The sequence below is a fragment of the Babylonia areolata genome, chromosome 30 (assembly GCF_041734735.1).
Source record: "Babylonia areolata isolate BAREFJ2019XMU chromosome 30, ASM4173473v1, whole genome shotgun sequence".
In the NCBI taxonomy this organism is placed as follows: Eukaryota; Metazoa; Mollusca; class Gastropoda; order Neogastropoda; family Buccinidae; genus Babylonia; species Babylonia areolata.
The window spans coordinates 2,707,667-2,730,730 of NC_134905.1; the positions used below are offsets into that span (position 1 = coordinate 2,707,667).

The 23,064-nt window shown below is 43.8% G+C and overlaps 1 protein-coding gene and 1 non-coding gene across 2 annotated transcripts in view; one reads left to right on the plus strand and one right to left on the minus strand.

Annotated features, from left to right (window-relative positions):
- Window positions 1-19,541, minus strand: part of LOC143275357 (cohesin subunit SA-2-like) — a 72,578-nt gene extending 53,037 nt beyond the window's left edge. The window contains exons 1-10 of the mRNA XM_076579414.1: window positions 19,456-19,541; window positions 17,017-17,149; window positions 16,048-16,126; window positions 14,005-14,109; window positions 11,527-11,700; window positions 9,476-9,680; window positions 8,546-8,697; window positions 6,964-7,037; window positions 4,942-5,065; window positions 791-889 (exon numbers count right to left, since the gene is read on the minus strand). Coding sequence (XP_076435529.1) covers window positions 791-889; window positions 4,942-5,065; window positions 6,964-7,037; window positions 8,546-8,697; window positions 9,476-9,680; window positions 11,527-11,700; window positions 14,005-14,109; window positions 16,048-16,126; window positions 17,017-17,105 — 1,101 coding nt within the window. The 5' untranslated portion in view covers window positions 17,106-17,149; window positions 19,456-19,541. The remainder of the gene's footprint in view (window positions 1-790; window positions 890-4,941; window positions 5,066-6,963; window positions 7,038-8,545; window positions 8,698-9,475; window positions 9,681-11,526; window positions 11,701-14,004; window positions 14,110-16,047; window positions 16,127-17,016; window positions 17,150-19,455) is intronic.
- A 411-nt stretch (window positions 19,542-19,952) lies between these two features.
- Window positions 19,953-20,024, plus strand: Trnaa-ugc (transfer RNA alanine (anticodon UGC)). The gene has a single exon. It is a non-coding gene; the product is annotated as a tRNA-Ala (tRNA).
- The last annotated feature ends 3,040 nt before the right edge of the window (window positions 20,025-23,064 follow it).

Genomic DNA, 23,064 nt, shown 5'->3' on the forward strand with positions numbered 1-23,064 from the left:
CTCACATACAAAGAGCACACAAACACACACAGAGCACACATACATACAGAATACACACACACACACACACAGCACACATACATACATACAGACAGCACACACACATACATACATATAGCACACACACACACACACACACATGGCACACACACATAGACACACACACACAAACAGCACACATACACAGCATGCACACACAACATACAGAGCACACCCACACCCACACACACAAACACAGAGTGAACATCTTGTTCACTTCACCATCATCACCATCCTCATCACGATAATGAAGCAACACTTATCTTCACACACACACACACACACGCACAAACACAGAGTGAACATCTTGTTCACATCACTATCATCACCATCCTCATCATGATAACGAAGCAACACTTATCTTTTCACACACACACAATCTTGTACACTTCACCATCACTACCACCCTCATCAAAATCACAATAATAAAGTGACATTTACCCCCCCTCACCCTCCCCCCCCCCCCCCCCCCACACACACACAAACATCTTGTACACTTTACAATCATCACCACCATCATCCTCCTCCTCCTCATTCTAACGAACACACACACACAGTGAACATCCAGCACAGGTCAGCATCGCCACCCTCCGTCACGATAATGAAGCGACTCTTACCTTGAACCTGTTGGTATAAAGAGCTCCAGTTTACCACGACTCTTACCTTGAACCTGTTGGTAAAGAGCTCCAGTTTACCACGACTCTTACCTTGAACCTGTTGGTAAAGAGCTCCAGTTTACCACGACTCTTACCTTGAACCTGTTGGTAAAGAGCTCCAGTTTCCCGGACAGGTCGGCCGACTCATGGAGAGGGGCCAGGGTCTTCAGACAGCAGTTCCTCACGTCGCCAACCTGCCAACACACCACCATTTGTATTTGTATTTGTATTTCTTTTTATCACAACAGATTTCTCTGTGTGAAATTCGGGCTGCTCTCCCCCCCCCCCCCCGGGGAGAGCGCGTCGCTATACTACAGCGCCACCCATTTTTTTGTATTTTTTCCTGTGTGCAGTTTTATTTGTTTTTCCTATTGAAGTGGATTTTTCTACAGAATTCTGCCAGGAACAACCCTTTTGTTGCCATGGGTGGGTTATTTTACGTGCGCTAAGTGCATGCTGCACACGGGACCTCGGTTTATCGTCTCATCCGAATGACTAAGCGTCCAAACCACCACTCAAGGTCTAGTGGAGGGGGAGAAAATTTCGGGGGCTGTGCCGTGATTCAAACCAGCGCGCACAGATTCTCTCGCTTCCTAGGCGGACGCGTTACCTCTAGGCCATCACTGCACATGCGGTCACTACCCTGCCTCCTTTTTCCTCCTATACATCTACCTTTCTATCATGTTTTTTTTTTTATTCCCCCTCCCCCCCCCCCCCCCCCCGAACTTTCTTGGGTCGACCACTGTTTTATTTCGTATGTAAATTCATTATGTCAATTCAGAATTTAAAAAAAAAAAAAAAGATACAAATAAAAAAAAAAAAAAAAGTCTGAATACAGTGAACAGATATAACTTGTAAACTCATGTCATGACAGTCCAATACACAATCACCTCAAAAACGTGACAATAAATGAATAATCAAAACCAATACCTGGCATTTCATAACTATGTCATAGTAATCAATAGTATTTGTGGAATAGATCACCCATACAAAAAAAGGCATACCACTTTTTATAATTACTAATTTAGGGCATGTAAAAAAATTTTTTTTTTTTTTTAAAAAGACCCAGGATATAATATGGAAGGAAGCAGTACAAATTATACTATTATGGGTACAAAAACTTAAAATCCATCATAAAGACAGTCCATACCTTTCCATCATGTTAATGTCACTGCAAAGTGCGCAGGGCTTTGCAGTTACGCACGATAAAAATATCCTGTAGTAATAATCATCAGGATAAAGCGTCACTGCAAAGTGCGTAGGGCTCTGCAGTTACGCACAATAAAAATACTCTGTAGTAATAATCATCAGGATAAAGCGTCACTGCAAAGCGCACAGGACTCTGCAGTTACACACGATAAAAATATCCTGCAGTAATAATCATCAGGATAAAGCGTCACTGCAAAGTGCGTAGGGCTCTGCAGTTACGCACGATAAAAATATCCTGTAGTAATAATTATTAGGATAAACCGTCACTGCAAAGTGCATAGGGCTCTGCAGTTACGCATGATAAAAATATCCTGTAGTAATAATTATCAGGATAAAGCGTCACTGCAAAGTGCGTAGGGCTCTGCAGTTACCCACGATAAAAATATCCTGTAGTAATAATCATCAGGATAAAACGTCAATGCAAAGTGCGTGGGGCTCTGCAGTTATGCACGATAAAAATATCCTGTAGTAATAATCATCAGGATAAAACGTCAATGCAAAGTGCGTAGGGCTCTGCAGTTACGCACGATAAAAATATCCTGTAGTAATAATCACCATGATAGAACGTTAATGCAAATTGCGTAGGGCTCTGCAGTTACACACGATAAAAATATCCTGTAGTAATAATTATCAGGATAAAGCGTCACTGCAAAGTGTGTCGGGATCTGGAGTTACGCACGATAAAAATATCCTGCAGTAATAATCACCATGATTGAACGTCACTACAAAGTGCGTAGGGCTCTGCAGTTATGCACAATAAAAATATCCTGTAGTAATAATCATCAGGATAAAGCGTCACTGCAAAGTGCATGGGGCTCTGCAGTCACACACGATAAAAATATCCTGTAGTAATAATCATCAGGATAAAGCGTCACTGCAAAGTGCGTGGGGCTCTGCAGTTACGCACAATAAAAACATCCTGTAGTAATAATCATCAGGATAAAGCGTCACTGCAAAGTGCTTAGGGCTCTGCAGTTACGCACGATAAAAATATCCTGTAGTAATAATCATCAGGATAAAGCGTCACTGCAAAGTGTGTCAGGATCTGGAGTTACGCACGATAAAAATATCCTGTAGTAATAATCACCATGATTGAACGTCACTGCAAAGTGCATAGGGCTCTGCAGTTATGCACGATAAAAATATCCTGTAGTAATAATCATCAGGATAAAGCGTCACTGCAAAGTGCGTGGGGCTCTGCAGTTATGCACGATAAAAATATCCTGTAGTAATAATCATCAGGATAAAACGTCAATGCAAAGTGCGTAGGGCTCTGCAGTTACGCACGATAAAAATATCCTGTAGTAATAATCACCATGATAGAACGTTAATGCAAATTGCGTAGGGCTCTGCAGTTACACACGATAAAAATATCCTGTAGTAATAATTATCAGGATAAAGCGTCACTGCAAAGTGTGTCGGGATCTGGAGTTACGCACGATAAAAATATCCTGCAGTAATAATCACCATGATTGAACGTCACTACAAAGTGCGTAGGGCTCTGCAGTTATGCACAATAAAAATATCCTGTAGTAATAATCATCAGGATAAAGCGTCACTGCAAAGTGCATGGGGCTCTGCAGTCACACACGATAAAAATATCCTGTAGTAATAATCATCAGGATAAAGCGTCACTGCAAAGTGCGTGGGGCTCTGCAGTTACGCACAATAAAAACATCCTGTAGTAATAATCATCAGGATAAAGCGTCACTGCAAAGTGCTTAGGGCTCTGCAGTTACGCACGATAAAAATATCCTGTAGTAATAATCATCAGGATAAAGCGTCACTGCAAAGTGTGTCAGGATCTGGAGTTACGCACGATAAAAATATCCTGTAGTAATAATCACCATGATTGAACGTCACTGCAAAGTGCATAGGGCTCTGCAGTTATGCACGATAAAAATATCCTGTAGTAATAATCATCAGGATAAAGCGTCACTGCAAAGTGCGTGGGGCTCTGCAGTTACGCACAATAAAAATATCCTGTAGTAATAATCATCAGGATAAAGCGTCACTGCAAAGTGTGTAGGGCTCTGCAGTTACACACGAAAAAAATATCTTGTAGTAATAATCATCAGGATAAAGCGTCACTGCAAAGTGCGAATGGCTCTGCAGTTACACACGATAAAAATATCCTGTAGTAATAATCATCAGGATAAAGCGTCACTGCAAAGTGCGTAGGGCTCTGCAGTTACGCATGATAAAAATATCCTGTAGTAATAATCACCATGATTGAACGTCACTGCAAAGTGCGTAGGGCTTTGCAGTTATGCACGATAAAAATATCCTGTAGTAATAATTATCAGGATAAAGCATCACTGCAAAGTTCATAGGGCTTTGCAGTTACGCACGATAAAAATATCCTGTAATAATAATCATCAGGATAAAGCGTCACTGCAAAGTGCGTAGGACTCTGCAGTTACGCACAATAAAAATATCCTGTAGTAATAATCATAAGGATAAAGCGTCACTGCAAAGTGCGTAGGGCTCTGCAGTTACGCACGATAAAAATATCCTGTAGTAATAATCATCAGGATAAAGCGTCACTGCAAAGTGCGTGGGGCTCTGCAGTTACGCACGATAAAAATATCCTGTAGTAATAATCATCAGGATAAAGCGTCACTGCAAAGTGCGTGGGGCTCTGCAGTAACGCACGATAAAAATACTCTGTAGTAATAATCATCAGGATAAAGCGTCACTTCCAAGTGCGTACAGCTGTGCAGTTACGCACGATAAAAATATCCTGTAGTAATAATCAGGACAAAGCGTCACTGCAAAGTGCGTAGGGCTCTGCAGTTACCCACGCTAAAAACATCCTGTAGTAATAATCATCAGGATGAGCGGCGTGGAAGTAATGCCGCTGAAATGGTGCAGACGATGGGGCAGCTCAAAAAAAAAAAAAAGAAAGAAAATGTGTCTGGAGAGGATGGTGCAAAAACAACGACAACAAAAAAACCACAAACAAACAAACAAAAACCAGTCACATGGAAGACACGGCAGCAAAAACCAAAAAGCGTAACACTTCCCCAGTGCTCACCTTGTCATAGAGCGTCCAGCCGACGTACTTGAGGTAGCTGTCGTCCAGGAACATGTTGGGGTACTTCTTCATCCACACCCCTATCTCCGCCATGCAGATGGAGCGGATCTCTGGCTGGGTGTCCCTGTCAACGCACATTTGTAGCTTTACTTCCAGGATGATGTGGTATCATTTTCATAACAGACTGGGTGTCCCTGTCAATGCACATCTGTAGCTTTACTTCCATGATGATGTGGTATCATTTTCATAACAGACTGGCTGTCCCTGTCAACGCACATTTGTAGGTTTATTTCTGTGATGATGTGGTATCATTTTCATAACAGACTGGCTGTCCCTGTCAACGCACATCTGTAGGTTTACTTCTGTGATGATGTGGTATCATTTTCATAACAGACTGGCTGTCCCTGTCAACGCACATCTGTAGGTTTACTTCTGTGATGATGTGGTATCATTTTCATAACAGACTGGCTGTCCCTGTCAACGCACATCTGTAGGTTTACTTCCATGATGATGTGGTATCATTTTCATAACAGACTGGGTGTCTCTGTCAACGCACATCTGTAGGTTTATTTCCATGATGATGTGGTATCATGATGACGGGTGCGACAGCCAAATGGTTAAAGCGCTGGACTTTCAATCTGAGGGTCCCGGGTTCGAATCTCGGTGCACCTGGTGGGTAAAGGGTGGAGATTTTTCCGATCTCCCAGATCAACATATGTGCAGACCTGCTAGTGCCTGAACCCCCTTCGTGTGTATGCACACGCAGAAGATCAAATACGCACGTTAAAGATCCTGTTATCCATGTCAGCGTTTGGTGGGTTATGGAAACAAGAATATACCCAGCATGCACACCCCCGAAAACGGAGTATGGCTGCAAAAAAACAACCCAAAAACGGTCATACACGTAAAATGTTACATGTCTGTCTGAGTGTGTATGCGTGTGCATCTGAAATCTGATTGAATGACACAGGAATGAATGACACAGGAATGAATGACACAGGAAACGAATGATGAGCACCCAGCAGCAGCCGTCAGTCGGCTCTACCCAGGTTGGCAGCCTGTGGTGCAAATGACCCCGTGTACGTAAAGCGCTTAGAGCTTGGTCTCTGACCAAGGATAGGTGCTGTATAAGTATCCACATCAATCATTTTCACAACAGACTGGCTGTCCCTGTCAACACACATGATGATGATGATGATGATAATCAAGACAATGTGATTTCATTTAAAACAATAAATACACCCCCTATCTCTGCCATACACATGGACCATATCTCTGGCTTGGCGTCTTTGTCAACAGGCACATGTCTCAAGTCTGTCAAATGATAATCATAATGATAATGACGATGATAACGTGATCTCCTTTACACGATGACTACATACCCCCATCTCTGCCACACGGATGGACCATAACTCTGGCCTGACGTCTGTTAAAAAAACACTTCTTTCCTTTCAAGCCAGTTGTGTGGTTCGTCCGTCAGGATCGACGAGGACCATCTAGTCATCCTGGGGGTGGGTGGGTTGGGCTCTGTGGGTGCGCAGATGACTGGTCAGGCCAATCCGTGCCCAGAAGGTTCTGACGCAGTGTGGACAGGGGATGGTCGCAGCTGTCGGGGACTTGCTGGCACTGCTTTTCCTGGCCTGTCTGCGTCGCTCTGCTGCAGCGATTCTGTTGGCCTCACAGGATTTGGCGCCTTTGTGGACAGCTGAACGCCACTTTGGTCTGTCCATTGCATTCAGCTCCCATGTGTCATGGCTGATGTTGAAGGCCTTCAGAGAAGCTTTCAGAGTGTCTTTGAAGCGCTTCCTTTGGCCTCCATGGGAGCGCTTGCCATGTTGGAGTTCACTGTACAGCAGTTTCTTGGGGAGCCGGTGGTCTGGCATGCGAACTACATGGCCTGCCCAAGCCAGTTACAAGTAATGTAAAGTACAAGGATTTCACTTCCCCCCTGACGTTGACACTGTGACGTTTCACACAACACACCACCCCAAACACACCTGTGTGGCCATGAAGGACACCTACCTGTAGCGATGAACGAAGACCCCCTTAAAGATGTAGGTCAGCATGTTCCGGATCTCTGCCTGGTTCTCCTCCAGCTGTGGACAACGGACAACACCACTGTGTTACTGACTGTCAAACAGAGCAGTACGTGAACGGCTAATGGGTGGTATGCGCTGCGTGCTGAGTGGGCTTCCAGCGGGGTACAGAGAACTTATGACTCATTCTTAAACATACAGATTGCTCTCATATTATATCTGTATTTGATTCGTATTTGCAGAGAACTTATAACTCATTCTTAAACACACAGATTGCTCTCAAATTGTATCTGTATTTGATTTGTATTTGCAGAGAACTTATAACTCATTCTTAAACACACAGATTGCTCTCAAATTGTATCTGTATTTGATTTGTATTTGCAGAGAACTTATAACTCATTCTTAAACATACAGATTGCTCTCAAATTGTATCTGTATTTGATTTGTATTTGGTTTCTTTTTATCACAACAATATTTCTCTGTGTGAAATTCGGGCTGCTCTCCCCAGGGAGAGCGTGTCGCTACACTACAGCGCCACCCATTTTTTTTGTATTTTTTTCCTGCCTGTAGTTTTATTTGTTTTTCCTATCGAAGTGGATTTTTCTACAGAATTTTGCCAGGAACAACCCTTTTGTTGCCATGGGTTCTTTTACGTGCGCTAAGTGCATGCTGCACATGGGTCCTCGGTTTATCGTCTCATCCGAATGACTAGCATCCAGACCACCACTCAAGGTCTAGTGGAGGGGGAGAAAATATCAAATTCCATATCAAGGTGATCAAAGTCACAAAAATACATGATCAAAATCTCGAAAACATATCAGTTTCCATCAAAAACCAGTAAAGAACGGAAGGATCTACTTCAAGGAGCGTACGTAACACTGGCAATCATTTCACAGAAGCTATATTAATATTCATTCATTGCAAGGGATTTTCAAATTGTGCATATCCCCCCCCCCCCACACACACACACACACACAGAGCCTGACACATACACACATCAATACCCATAAACAGTTTTTCTTCTTCTTCTGTGTTCGTGAGCTGCAACTCCCACGTTCATTCGTATGTACACGAGTGGGCTTTTCCATGTATGACCGTTTTTACCCCGCCATGTAGGCAGCCATACTCTGCTTTCGAGGGGATGTATGCTGGGTGTGTTCTTGTTTCCATAACCCACCGAATGCTGACATGGATTACAGGGTCTTTAACGTGCGTATTTGATCTTCTGCTTGCATATACGGTCTGCACATATGCTGACCGGGGAGATCGTAAAAATCACCACCCTTTACCCACCAGGCAACAGCGCCATGATTCGAACACGGAACCCTCAGATTGAAAGTCCAACGCTTTAACCACTCGGCTATTGCAGCCATCAAACAGTTATTCTAATAAACACTTTGAGAGAACAGGGTGTGTCAATAACACTGACACACACAATTCTGCTTAACTTTAGCAAACAAATCTGCACAGCTACGCATTACCATGCCAATGAACGTCACCCAGCAAGAGTACAAAACTCACACAGGCACGCACAGAAAGCAAGAGAAAGAGAGAGAGACTCCACCCACCTCCTGTCTCTTGGTCATGAGCAGCTCCAGTCTGTCGCTGGCGCGTTTGTTCTGCTGCTTGGCCCGCTCGGCCTCGTACTGCCGCTGGGTGTTGTCCAGGTTGATGCTCAGGTTCAAGGCCACGTCCACCAGGGCCGTCATCAGCTTCATGGCTTCAAAGGACACACATCAAGGGGGGGGGATTACTTTGTTGTTCCTCTTCAATCTAAATGATGATTATTTTGAAGGCATGCATTTACACTCTTCCACACACACACGTCCACACACATCTCACCTTTCTCCACACACACGCACACACACACCCCACCCCTCCACATTCACACACACACCCCTCCACACACCCTACGCTTCTCCACACTTGCTAACACCCCACCCCTCCACACACACATACCCCCTCTTCGCTCGCACACACACACACACACACACTCCCCATACACCCTTCTCCACACACCCCCATCCCTCCACACACACCAACTCTCCACAAACCTTCCACCCTTCTCCACGCACGCACACACACACCTTGACACACACATATGATAACCTACACACACACAACCCCTACACATACACACAGATAGGAGGAGTTTGTATTATACTCCATATTTGGTGATACATATACTTACCATGTCAAACTGATGCAAACTAGGCCAATCGGTTTGCTCTGCTTGGCCAAATTTCGCAGCGGCTAACAGTGAAAAGACGACCCGTCTTGCCCGGTCCGCTCTTAGCCAATCAAACGCCTCAAAAAGCTACAAGCGCTCCTTTGGCCAAAGCTCCCTCCCCACACACATACCCACCCCTCCACACAACGCCCCACACACAAATACCCTCACCCCACACACACATCCCCTCCCCAAACACACCCCTCCCCACCTCCCCCCACACACACACACCACCCACCACCACCTCCACCCCCACACAGCTCCCTACCTGCCAGGGTACTGGTGTGTCTGAAGGCTCGGACCTGGGAGTCGGTGAGCCCGGTGAGCAGGGAGATGACGTTGTCCATCATGTACTGGTCGTAGATGATGCTGTACTGGCACTGCCGCACCAGCACTTGCACGAACTCGCAGAAGTTGGCCCGGAACTTCTTCCACATGGGACCGCTCATGATCAGGGGGTAGTCGCCGCTCTCCTGGTGACGGGTGGACAGGGTGGGGGGAGGGGGGGGGGGGGTGGTTAGTGCGTGCGTGTGTGTGTGTGTATGTGACGAATGTAACTCATGTATATGTTGGTTTTAAATTGGTGTATATTGGGGGTTGGTTAGTGTGTGTGTGTATGTGTGTGTGTGTGTGTGTGTGTGTGAGAATGTGTGTGACAAGAGTAACTCATGTATATATTGGTTTTATATTGGTATATATTGTGGGTTGGTTAGAGTGTGTGTGGCTGTGTGTGTTGGTGTTTGTATGTGTGTGTGTGTGTGTGTGTGTAAGAGTGTGTGCATGTTGGTGTTTGTGTTTGTGTGTGGTGATCATGTGTCTGTGTGTGTGTGTGTGTGTGTGTATATGTGTGTACTTCATCAACCTCCTCCATTTACCCTCCACACCCTCCCCCCCACCTCATCAAACTCCTCCCTTCACCTTCCACACCCCTCCCCCCCACCTCATCAAACTCCTCCATACACCCTCCACACCCCTCCCTCCCCCCCCCCACCTCATCAAACTCCTCCCTTCACCCTCCACACCCCTCCCTCCTCCCCCCCCACATCAAACTCCTCCCTTCACCCTCCACACCCCTCCCTCCCCTCCCCACCTCATCAAACTCCTCCCTTCACCCTCCACACCCCTCCCTCCCCCCCTCCACCTCATCAAACTCCTCCATACACCCTCCCCCCCCCCTCCCCCCCCCACCTCATCAAACTCCTCCCTTCACCCTCCACACCCCTCCCTCCCTCCCCCACACCTCATCAAACTCCTCCATACACCCTCCACACCCCTCCCTCCCCCCCCCCACCTCATCAAACTCCTCCCTTCACCCTCCACACCCGTCCCTCCCCCCCCCCCCAACCTCATCAAACTCCTCCCTTCACCCTCCACACCCCTCCCTCCCCCCCCCCACACCTCATCAAACTCCTCCCTTCACCCTCCACACCCCTCCCTCCCCCCCCCCACCTCATCAAACTCCTCCCTTCACCCTCCACACCCCTCCCTCCCCCCCCCACACCTCATCAAACTCCTCCCTTCACCCTCCACACCCCTCCCTCCCCTCCCCCACCTCATCAAACTCCTCCACACCCCTCCCTCCCCCCCCACCTCATCAAACTCTTCCCTTCATTCTCCCTCCCTCCCTCCCTCCCCCCACCTCATCAAACTCCTCCACACCCCTCCCTCCCCCCCCCCACCTCATCAAACTCCTCCCTTCACCCTCCACACCCCTCCCTCCCCCCCCCCCCCCCACCTCATCAAACTCCTCCATACACCCTCCACACCCCTCCCTCCCCCCCCCCACCTCATCAAACTCCTCCATACACCCTCCACACCCCTCCCTCCACCCCCCACCTCATCAAACTCCTCCCTTCACCCTCCACACCACTCCCTCCCCCCCCCCCCCACCTCATCAAACTCCTCCCTTCACCCTCCACACCCCTCCCTCCCCCCCCACCTCATCAAACTCCTCCCTTCACCCTCCACACCCCTCCCTCCCTCCCCCCCCCACCTCATCAAACTCCTCCCTTCACCCTCCACACCCCTCCCTCCCTCCCTCCCCCCACCTCATCAAACTCCTCCCTTCTCCCTCCCTCCCCCACACCTCATCAAACTCATCCCTCCACACCCCTCCCTCCCTCCCCCCCCCCACTTCATCCAACTCCTGCCTTCACCCTCCACACCCCTCCCTCCCCCCCCCACCTCATCAAACTCCTCCACACCCCTCCCTCCTACCTCATCAAAACTCCTCCCTTCACCCTCCACACCCCTCCCTTCGCCCCCCCCCCCCCCCCCTCCCAACCTCAAACTCCTCCCTTCATTCTCCACACCCCTCACCTCATCAAATTCCTCGGTCATCTTGCGGATGATCTCTGCGTGCTCCATGTTGGCGTACATGTAGGGGGTGATCTGACCACGACAGCCCGAGCACTGGATGAAGAACTGAATCAGCTCCAGCAGTGCCGCGTTGCGGTCCACCTTGTAGCCCTCAATCCAGTCATCAACCACCGCCTGTAGGGGGTGGATTCCCGGAACCATGGATACAGGGAAATGAAGCAATGCATTATTCAGTAATGATTATACTTCACACAAATCAATCAATCGATCGATCAATCGCGAATCAAAATATATCACATCAGGGTGTTTTCCAAGGTTTTCAGCACAGAGATACTTGCGTCATGTAGCACCACACCAACTGAAGTAATTTACATAATCCATGATAAATCAATCATGATTCAGTCGATCGCACCACACCAATTAATTTGTACATTAAAATAATTTACATGATTCACAATAAATTGATCATGAATCAATCAATCAAAAAATGCAAACAAAGAAATCTTACAAAGAACACACCCAGCATGCACACACCCCAGAAAAAGGAGTATGGCTGCCTACATGGCAGGGTAAATAAACAAAAGCAGTCATCCATGTAAAATGCTGCATGTCTGTGTATGAGTGTGTGTGTGAGCGTGACTGAAACCTGACTGAATGACACAGGAAATGAATGATGTGCTGACGGGCGCAATAGCCGAGTGGTTAAAGCGTTGGACTGTCAATCTGAGGGTCCCGGGTTCGAATCACGGTGACGGCGCCTGGTGGGTAAAGGGTGGAGATTTTTTTTATCTCCCAGGTCAACATATGTGCAGACCTGCTAGTGCCTGAACCCCCTTCGTGCGCATATACGCATATACAAGCATAAGATCAAATACGCACGTTAAAGATCCTGTAATCCATGTCAGCGTTCGGTGAGTTATGGAAACAAGAACATACCCAGCATGCACACCCCCGAAAACGGAGTATGGCTGCCTACATGGCAGGGTAAAAACGGTCATACACGTAAAAGCCCACACATGTGCATACGAGTGAACGCAGAAGAAGAAAGAAGAATGATGTGCTCCCAAATGGCAGCTGTCAATGAGCTCTACCCACGCATGCAGGCTGGCAGCCTGTTGTGCAAACGACTCCGTGTTCGTAAAAGTGATTACAGCTTGGTCTCCGACCAAGGGTAGGCGCTATATAACTACTCATATCAACACGTACATGGAGTGATAGCCTAGAGGTAACGCGTTCACCTAGGAAGCGAGAGAACCTGAAATGCGCTGGTTCGAATCGCAGCTCAGCCGCCGATATTTTCTCCCCCCTCCACTAGACCTTGAGTGGTGGTCTGGACGCTGGTCATTTGGATGAGACGATAAACCGAGGTCCCGTGTGCAGCATGCACTTAGCGCACATAAAAGAACCCACGGCAACAAAAGGGTTGTTCCTGGCAAAGTTCTGTAGAAAAATCCACTTCGATAGGAAAAACAAATAAAACTGCACACAGGAAAAAATACAAAAAAAAAAGGGTGTCGCTGCAATGTAGCGACGCGCTCTCCCCGGGGAGAGCAGCCCGAATTTCACACAGAGAAATCTGTTGTGATAAAAAAGAGAAATACGAGAGATGAATACATGCAAACACACGTGCACACACACACACACACACACACACACACACACGCACATACAGAAACCATCACTCAGCTGCTCTCTCTCATGCATTCCTACACAACACATATTCGGATTCGGACGAAGGAATGGAATAGCATTCTCCGAAAGTAAAATTCCATCATGCGCTGTACACGTGATTTTGTGATTAGCCAAGCAGAGTGCGCTATTCTGGGTCACTCCACAATCGAACAGTATGACTGGTCAGCCTGGGATGTGTGGCCTGTCTCGCACACAAGCTGACAAAGTCACTGACCGGTCGTCTGCTCACGTGCCAGCCTGTTAGCAAAGCAGGCTCTTCTCAGAATGTTGTGAAGCGAACAAGGCAGTGACGGCAACGTTTTAGGGTTGCCGAAGTACTTGAAATGCTACAAACTGAAGGGTCGGACATTGAAGAGGTGGATGATGACGAAGAAGAAAGCGAATTTAATGCAGAAAGCGAGCATGGGTATGGTGATTCGGGGTGAAAAACTGGCAGTATTTTCTACATATGGCAAAACTGTAAAAATAAGATGAGAAATTTGATTTTTTTTTATATGTAATAGCTCAACACGTAATAAACCAGTTCTGAAAGTTTCATTTTCTTACACAGTATTTTGTATTTTTTGTAATTTTTTTCCAAACCCTTACAAATGGGCCGTCTGTGGGGAAAAGCAAGGGAGAAAACTTGTCATCCCGAGTGAGTTAAGCATGCGTGTGACTGACTTTTGTGAAAGAGCTTTGCATCTGTCTCTGCACACAAGATTTACCGCAATATAAACAATACAAAATCATTGTTATCATTACTTTACAACAAACCAGTGCGACAGCACAGAATGGAACCCCCACCTGCAGTGAGGCTTTTCCGGCCTTGACCACCTCAAACAGACTGCCCTCCCCTCGCTCCTCCTCCTGTCCCCTCCTGCGAGCCGCCTCCTTCCTCCGCTTCGCCGCCTGAACAACACAGTAATGCTTGGGGTGAGTCCTGTCAATGTTGTCTTCGGGTGTGTTGCTCTAATTACCTGACCAACACTGCAAGTGTCTGTATCTCTCGGGCCTGGTTAACAGCGGGATATCATTATGACAGGAAGCGTAGAGTACAGCCTTGTCACGCAGTCCCAAACCAAAATGGACCTTCGTAGCAACATCGTCATCCTCCTCCTTCATCATCATCAATATAAACAAAACAGTCTCAAAGTCTGTGGCCTTTCATGCCCTGCTCTCATGGTGACCTGAGTTTCGATACCCCTCCACTTCTGTGCTTGGGGTGAGTCCTGTCAATGTCTTCAGTGCTGGCAGATTCATGGGGGGCTGTTGTTTGAGGGACGTGGTGGCAGTCTCCACTCTGGGAGGGACGCTCACTCAGTATGGCTCCGCGACTAAGCCATTATTGTCGTCAGTAGGGGGCTTAGTAGGGGGTTCAGTAGGTGGTGTCCTAAGTACGTTAAATCAGAACAGGCACCACTGAACACCACCGAAGTGACTCGACAGTAGTGCAGGGTTTCCTCTGGTGTGTGGCCTCCTGACGACCTAACATCGATGGCTCCCTGTGGACTGACGACGCTGGAACTGTGACGGACAAACCCAGGCGTGGCCGTGTATGGGGGAATCTAAATGAGCAGCGTGGGAGTAATGCCACTGAAACGGTGCAGATGATGGGGCAGCAAAAAAAAAAAAAATAAAAATAATGTTAATAATAAATAACGAAAATAATAATGCTAGGTACAATAATGATGCGAATAACAATCATAAGCCATTGATGCTGCACTTCCTAACCCTAAAACAACACAGCAGTATCAATAATAATAATCCACTGATATAGCACTTTCAAACATAAAATAACAACACAATAATATTAATCCATTGATAGAGCCCTTGCAAGCATAAATAACTACACAATAATATTAAACCATTGATGAAGCACTTTCAAATGTAAAATAAAACACAATAATAATCCACTGACAGAGCACTTTCAAGCATAAAACAACACAAGAATAAAAATCCACTGATTGAGCACTTTCAAACACATGTTCACATATGTCCACCAGACTCTACTGTGAGATGCAAGACTGTGGTATGAATGATAAGCCTGTATTGTATTGTATTGTATTGTATTGTATTGTACTGTATTGTATTGTATTGTATTGTATTGTATTGCATAGCACTGTACTGTATTGCACTGAACATGTGCAGCCATAATGGCACAGGTTACTGTTGTCGTTTTGTACACAGCTACGTTGTTCAAATTCTTCTGTCACTAACTTGATAATGTTAACTATAATTAATAATAATATGTAGCTAAACAATCAGTGACTGTAACTGCAGGAACAGATGTACATACCATAGGCCAAAAGGAAAAAACAAAAAGAGCAGCTCCATAAGTCAACATATGAGGCCCAATGTGCAAACAGCCATGTGAAATATTCACACATTCGAAGTTAACTGTAGCAGCCGTCTTCCATGATGGCGACTTCTCCACCTTCTTACAATATCCATGAGCATTCCGATACATACATGCGCATCCACACTCCAATGCTTGCACACACACAACGCTCAACCCATTGGAGTTTAAAGCCTCAGCAGGCTTCCATGCTATATAAATGTGGAAAAACACACACAAAATATACTGTTTCTCCATCAGATTACATGTGGTCACATCCATCAATACTGTAGAAGTTAGCTCCTTTTCTTTATGGCCTCTACATGTATATATGTAGAAAAGTGAGAACTGTTTCACTGAGACTAATTCTGACGCCAGAACAATGCTCAGGCTCGGGGCTCAGTGAGTTAAGTGCTTCCACATTTTCTGTTAAATAAACAGCCAAAATCCCACAGTGATCAGAGAAAAAAAAATTCCATTTTTTTTTCCCAACAGAAACAGCGTTTACTCACTGGTCCATCATCTCTTCTTTTCCTTTTCTTCACTCCCACTTTGGCTTCTTCAAAGTCACTGTCGGAGTCATTATCCGCTCTGAAAACACAGGCAAAATGGGATGGAAAAACAACAGTATTATGACAACAGCACTATACAAACATATCTCTTCACTCTAATCTAAGGACAGTAATCATACCAGGGGACACTCACTAAAACTACTGAAGACATTCACCAAATCAAATCTTTTTTCACACTTTTTTTTTTTTTTTTTTTTACTAACAGGGTTGTTAACTTCTGGAATAATCTGCCCAGTAACATTGTCACTGCAGGAACACTTACTATTTTAAGAATTTATTAGATAAACACTGGAAGGATTATCATGGATTCCAAGTTAATTTCACTAAAGGAAGCTAGCCATAACTTTAGTAATTGCGCACTCTTACATAGTTGTTTTTTTTTAATTTTAAAGGAATAAATAAAAATCCTAATTGATCAGCCAAAAGGCTGATAAAGTCTAAAAGCCGTGACACTTGATATGATGTGATAATAGTATGAAAAGAGCATTAACTTATGTCATATTCTGATACTGTTTCATGAACTGAATACAGAAAAAGGACACACTCACAAAAAAGGAGGAGAGGCACAAGAACATCTAAAAGTACACATACTCAAACACAGACAAGTGGATAAAATTTACAAAATTTTAACTACCCATAAATACTAATCTCATAATTTTAGCCAAACATTTTGCTATAATTGGTGGATGCAATATAAAATAAAGATGTCAGTTAATTACAGTAATGTGTAGGTGTTCTTCACAAGTTTTTTCTTTTGTTTTTTGTTTTGTTGTTTTTTAACGAAATTGATTCAATGACTGGTTTTTAAAGGCACCATTTAGACGTAAAATCTATGCAGAACATGCTTAAAAGTTCTTACAATGTATTCTTCTCTAAGTTTTGATGTAAATTAAAAAAATGGGAACCTACGCCAGTTCTGATTCTGCCTCGGCAGCCTGCTCCGCTATTGCTGCAGCTGCGGCCTCTCCCCTAGCGGTGCGACGTCGTGGTGCCGGCATATCTGTGTGTGCTGCTGCTGCTACTTCTCTCACCTTTCCTCCCTCTGCAAAAATGTCCATGAATCAGAATATGAGAAGAATCAGAGACATCAACCATCCGAAAAGGAAATTTTCTTCCTAAAATTACATTTATCTAACATACTTACCGTGACCCACTAGTGCAGACTCTGGCAGGGGTCCGACATTCCTGTCCTGTGCAAACTAATACCCGCCTATGCGGGGAAAACGAAAGTAGCTACAGCCAATAACCTCTTGGAAGTACGATCCCAGGAAGCCAGCTCTCCTGCGTCTCACTAATCCTCATGTATCAACTCAATCTCTTAAGTTCTTCCATTAGTTTCAACCAACTCAAGAGACTGCAACCGTCCATGAGTTTTCTTTTAGTAAGAAGCACTTTGTGCTTGTGGCACTGCAAGCGAAACTGCTGAACATTATTTATTATTTTGTCAAGACTTTCATATGTCTCGGGCAAACACAATCTTAAATTTATCTCCAAACTACATTCAAGTTAAAACTCTGTTGCATGGAGATCCTGTTCTCCAAAATCATACAAATATATTCATATTTCAAACTGTTCACCAGTTTATCTCCGATTCAAATAGATTTTAGCTTAGAAAGTATTGTGAAGAAAGGGTACAACATGATTCTATTCGTAAAATATATGTTGGATTTATTTGACTGACCAAATACTCAAAGTTGAATTGATTGGCCAATGACCTGTTAGAATTTCTCCTCTCCCCTCTGTTCCCCCTCCCCCACCACCTTACCCACCATTCTTCTAAATTTTCTTCTTCTTCGTGTTTTTCTTCTATTAGGTCAATTACTTTGGTGATAATAAATTTAATCTCATGTTAATATTGATATTAGCATTATTTTACTATATTATGTACTGTTTGTTTATTTGTTTTATTTCATTATTTCATTACTTACTGTTTATGAATGTTGTTTGATACAAGTCATAATATGGTTCATCAGCCGTCATGATAAAACTGAAGTGCAACATTGTGAGCACAGTATAAGCTTTAAGCTTGTTGATGCTCTTTTGTCATTCATTGCACTGTAATCATGTGTATTGTTGAATAATTAAAGATTATTTAAACCAACTGGTAACAAATAACAATTGGTAAATGACTGCAAAACTTGCCTACAGCCTTTTTTCTCTTTCAATGCACTTGGCAGTCAAATTAACAGTAAACATTAACAATACTTATAGTTATAATAACAATAATGATAATAATGACAAGGATAATAATTATGATGACGATGATGATAATATTAATAATGATAATAATAACATTAATAATCTTCCTATTCAAAAAATCTGTATTTTTTGTCTGAACTTTTCCCTCCTCCTTCAAGCTCTCTCTTTCAATCATCTCTACACACACACTTGTAGTACTGTACAGCAACACACTCTGCACCATAAATTGTACACAACTTACAAGCATATTCTGTGCATAATGATATTTCAACACTGATGTATATATCTGTTCTTTATTGTGTAACTAAGAATATATTATCACCTATGCTATGATCAGCGAGTTTGCATGCGCACATATATTTATGTGTAAACATTGTGTCTTCTGTACACTTTCATGTACACAACTCACAAACATGCAAAATGATGCACTGTAATGTATCATAATCTTCACTTTGGTTCATGATGGTCTATTCACTACATCAATACATACACTACATCAACAGATATTTATTGTCTATTCACTACATGCACAGTATCATTTGCACAGTACATGTTAGTTCCACTACTGTACTACAATTACATGTATACTGTGTGTGCATGCATTATCGCAAAACATCAGTTCATGTTTGTCACTTTGTGTCCAATCTGTATTCACTACTTCAGTATTTGTGTAGAAAAACTGGTGTGCATGCTTTGTATGTGTGTATGTGCATGTAAATATGTACATGAATGGCCAATAACTTAAGTTCTGTGAACGTCTGCAGTCATGTGCAACGATAGTCGATACCTCACTTGACCGATGGTCCACTCACGAGACGAAAGCTGAAGGGAGAAAATGCGTGCTATAAAACTGCAACTATACAAGAACTGATGTGTGCATGCAGTACATGCAAATGATTTGTCTTCCTAAGTTGTTCTCAAGAAAAATGTAAGGGATCCTTAGCCTTGTATATGTTTCTTTTGACGGTTTTCGTTCCCTCTTGACTTCTCAGATTTGTGGAAGACGCCATTTTAGAGCATGCACCAACACAGGGAAGGCGATTTCTTGACGCATTATCTACGATTGCGGATTGAGTACAATCATTTTTCTCTACCGTACTCATATATATATCGCATGAAATAAATTAACTCATCAAATCTTACACTTACCGGCAAATTCAGAGGTCTTGTTTAGCTTGGAAACGTTATATTATCGTTCCTGGCGGGAATGAAAACACATCAGAAGGCTATATGCACAGCAAAACGCAGTGAAACAGGAAGAAAAGCGCTGTGTTGCTATTGAAGCAGAGAATCATTGATTTTAATGCACCGTAGCAATGCTTAATGAACCGAATCGCTATCATTTTTCTTGATCATAAATTATTTCATACAGCCTTAGGCATTGAAATAGTTGTTCGTTCATTAAGATTTTGTCTTTTGTCTTTTTTTGTTTTAGCTGCTCTACATATAGTTGAGTTTGTTTGCTTTTTGTTTCCAGAATGAATTTCTGCTTCTTCTTTTTATGAACATTTAGGTAGATCAATCATCTAATATATAATCATATCGTTTGATCATAAACTTTAATGAAAAATACAACTTTTGGCATCTCACCGTTAATATACTTGAATAGAATTTATATAATTTAATTTAACACTTTTAAGGCAGATGGGGATGTAGCTCAGTGGTAGAGCGTTCGCTTTGCATGTGAAAGGCCCCGGGTTCGATCCCCGGCATCTCCACTTTTTTTTTTTTTTCCTATTCTTTTTATTCCTCATTTCATGAATTTGTAATATAACTTATGAAAAGATAGTGTCGTGTTCTACGATATGTCTATTGATAATAAATAAATAAATATTCGGTTCTCATTGCAACAGCCTATCGTATCAATTAGTATAAATGAAAAATCAGTTGTAAAAATAGTATATTTCGATCAAGAGCCGGTGTGAAGCAAAATCATCAGTCTGTCAATTAACGCTGTTGTTACTGTATTGGAAATATCTCAATTCAGTCAAAGTGTTAAATAAATAAACAAATAAATAAAATGAAAAAAAAAACAAAAAAAAACAAAAAAACCATCATATCGATCAAGAGTGTAAAATAATACTGATTAACACTGAACAATCTATCAGTTAACGGTATCAGCAGATACTATACTGACAATAATTCTGTTTCAATTCACGGTACAATTTAAAGTGTTAATGATGAGTATGCGAGTCAATCAAGACTGTGTGAGATAATACTGAAACTCGATCAGTTAACGGTACTGAAAATATATCAATTCAGGGTATAATTAAAAGTCATCGTATTGACCACCCTTAGTTTTCCAAATGACCAACCATTAATTATGGATATCATGGACACTAGTTGTAAGAGTTCCCACGATTTCTACCGAGCAGTCATTGAAAGTGTGCTAACTTTCGCTACTACTATTTGGTACGGAAACATTTCCAAGGCAGAAGTTGCAGCCCTTAACAGAATCGTAAAAACTGCCACCAAGATCACCGGGCTGATCTACCTTCTCCAGAAGACATATATTATAAGCGGCTACTCAAAAAAGCAAAATCAATCAGCCAGGACGAATCACATCCAGCTTTTGGGATTTTCGAGATGCTCCCCTCTGGTCGACAGTACAGAAGTATAAGGACGAAAACCAATCGCTTCGCCAATAGCTTTTTCCCCAAAGCAGTCAATGCCCTGTCTCTCGAACAAATCCAGTGTGATAAATAGAATTGTGCAACCAACAACCATGTACCGAAAGATCTAGTCATCAGCCCCATCCACATGTAATTTTTTTATGCAGCTTCTGTTCAAACGTGTGTGTGTGTGTGTGAGTATGCACAAGTTTTTATATTGATATGCACATGTATGTTATCCTAATTTCTACTGTGTTTGTGTATGATTTTCGATTTATGTTCGTATTTTGTTATAAGATAAGATAAGATAAGATAAGAATAACTTTATTATCTCCAACTGGAGAAATTTGGTCAGGTGCATTATCACAACATAGACAAGTAAACAACATGGGGACCATAACTGTAAAAGCCAACAACAGCCACTACAAATATTACGAAGATACAAATGTAAAACATATCACATACATCGTTTCATACATACATCCACACACTGCAGGTAATAACTAGTATTCTTAATGTAAAAACAGAAAGAATTAAGAAACATTATTTGAATACAATTATAAACATAGCCTACTATACTGCACATTGATTATAATAGACAGATAAGATAAGAATAAAGATGAATTGTACTATCCCAACCCCCAACCCCAACAATATTCCTTGTGACCATGGTACATTTGGTGATAATAACATATTCTGTTCTATTCTGTTCTATCAGTTCTGTTCTCTTCCTTTCCACAAATAGCATTGCTGAAGTCCAGCCACTGACAAGCTTCAGTGCTGAACCAACGTGTGTCCTTCTGGCCAACGTCTGTTTACACAGTGCCGCGAATTTTGACGATGAAAAAAATCATGTCTGTCTGTCTGTCTGTCTGTCTGCCTGCCTGCCTGCCTGCTCCTTCTCTCTCTCTCTCTCTCTCTCTGTCTCTCTCTGGTGTCTGTCTGTCTGTATGCCTGCCTGCCTGCTCGTTCTCCCTCTCTCTCTATCTATCTGTCTGTCTGTCTCTGCCTGCCTGCCTGTTCTCTCTCTCTCTCTCTGGTGTCTGTCTGTCTGTATGCCTGCCTGTCTGCTCGTTCTCCCTCTCTATCTATCTGTCTGTCTGTCTCTGCGTGTCTGCCTGTTCTCTCTCTCTCTCTCTCTCTCTCTCTGGTGTCTGTCTGTCTGTATGCCTGCCTGCCTGCTCGTTCTCCCTCTCTCTCTATCTATCTGTCTGTCTGTCTCTGCGTGCCTGCCTGTTCGCTCTCTCTCTCTCTCTCTCTCTCTCTCTCTCTCTCTCTCTCTCAGCCTACCCCCCGCTAGTGCAGTGTACACAGAGTGTGTTATCTAATCTGTGTACTATTCCCATTGTGCTGTATCTGTGGTGGCAGAATGGTTAAGACGCTCAGCTGCCAATACAGAGAGTCCGTGAGGGTGTGGGTTCGAATCCCGCTCTCGCCCTTTCTCCTAAGTTTGACTGGAAAATCAAACTGAGCGTCTAGTCTTTCGGATGAGACGATAAACCGAGGTCCCGTGTGCAGCACGCACTTGGCGCACTGAAAAAGAACCCATGGCAACGAGAGTGTTGTCCTCTGGCGAAATTACGTAAAATGAAATCCACTTTCATAGGTACACAAATATGTAAGCATGCACTCAAGGCCTGACTAAGCGCGTTGGGTTATGCTGCTGGCATCCCATGTAAAAGGATACTCATGCAGCGTGGAGAAGATGTCGCATCTCTTCGATTGCAATGAAAGACAGCCACGCCCCCACCCCACCCCCTCCCCAAGCTTCCCCCCCCCAACCTCCCACCCGCCCCCCACACAGCTTACTACACGTGTCATTACCACAACCACCGATGCTCCACAGAACGATGCTCTTGGGACGGCCTGTGGCAGCACACTGCGTGGTGCCACAGCCTGTCACGTCACAAAACTCAAGTCACCTGGCCTGCACACGGCGGCACAGGTATGATAATTACACCTGTCGCAATGTCTGGGATCGATACCACTGCATGTTTGTCAGTCAGGAATCACAGGTGACTGAGGCAGAATCGTGGTGACGCTTCGTGTCAGCTGAATATCTTTTGTGTGAAGTGTTGTTGTTTTTTTGTTGTTGTTGTCGTCGTTGTTGTTGTTGATGATGATGATGTTGTTGTTGTTGTTTTTC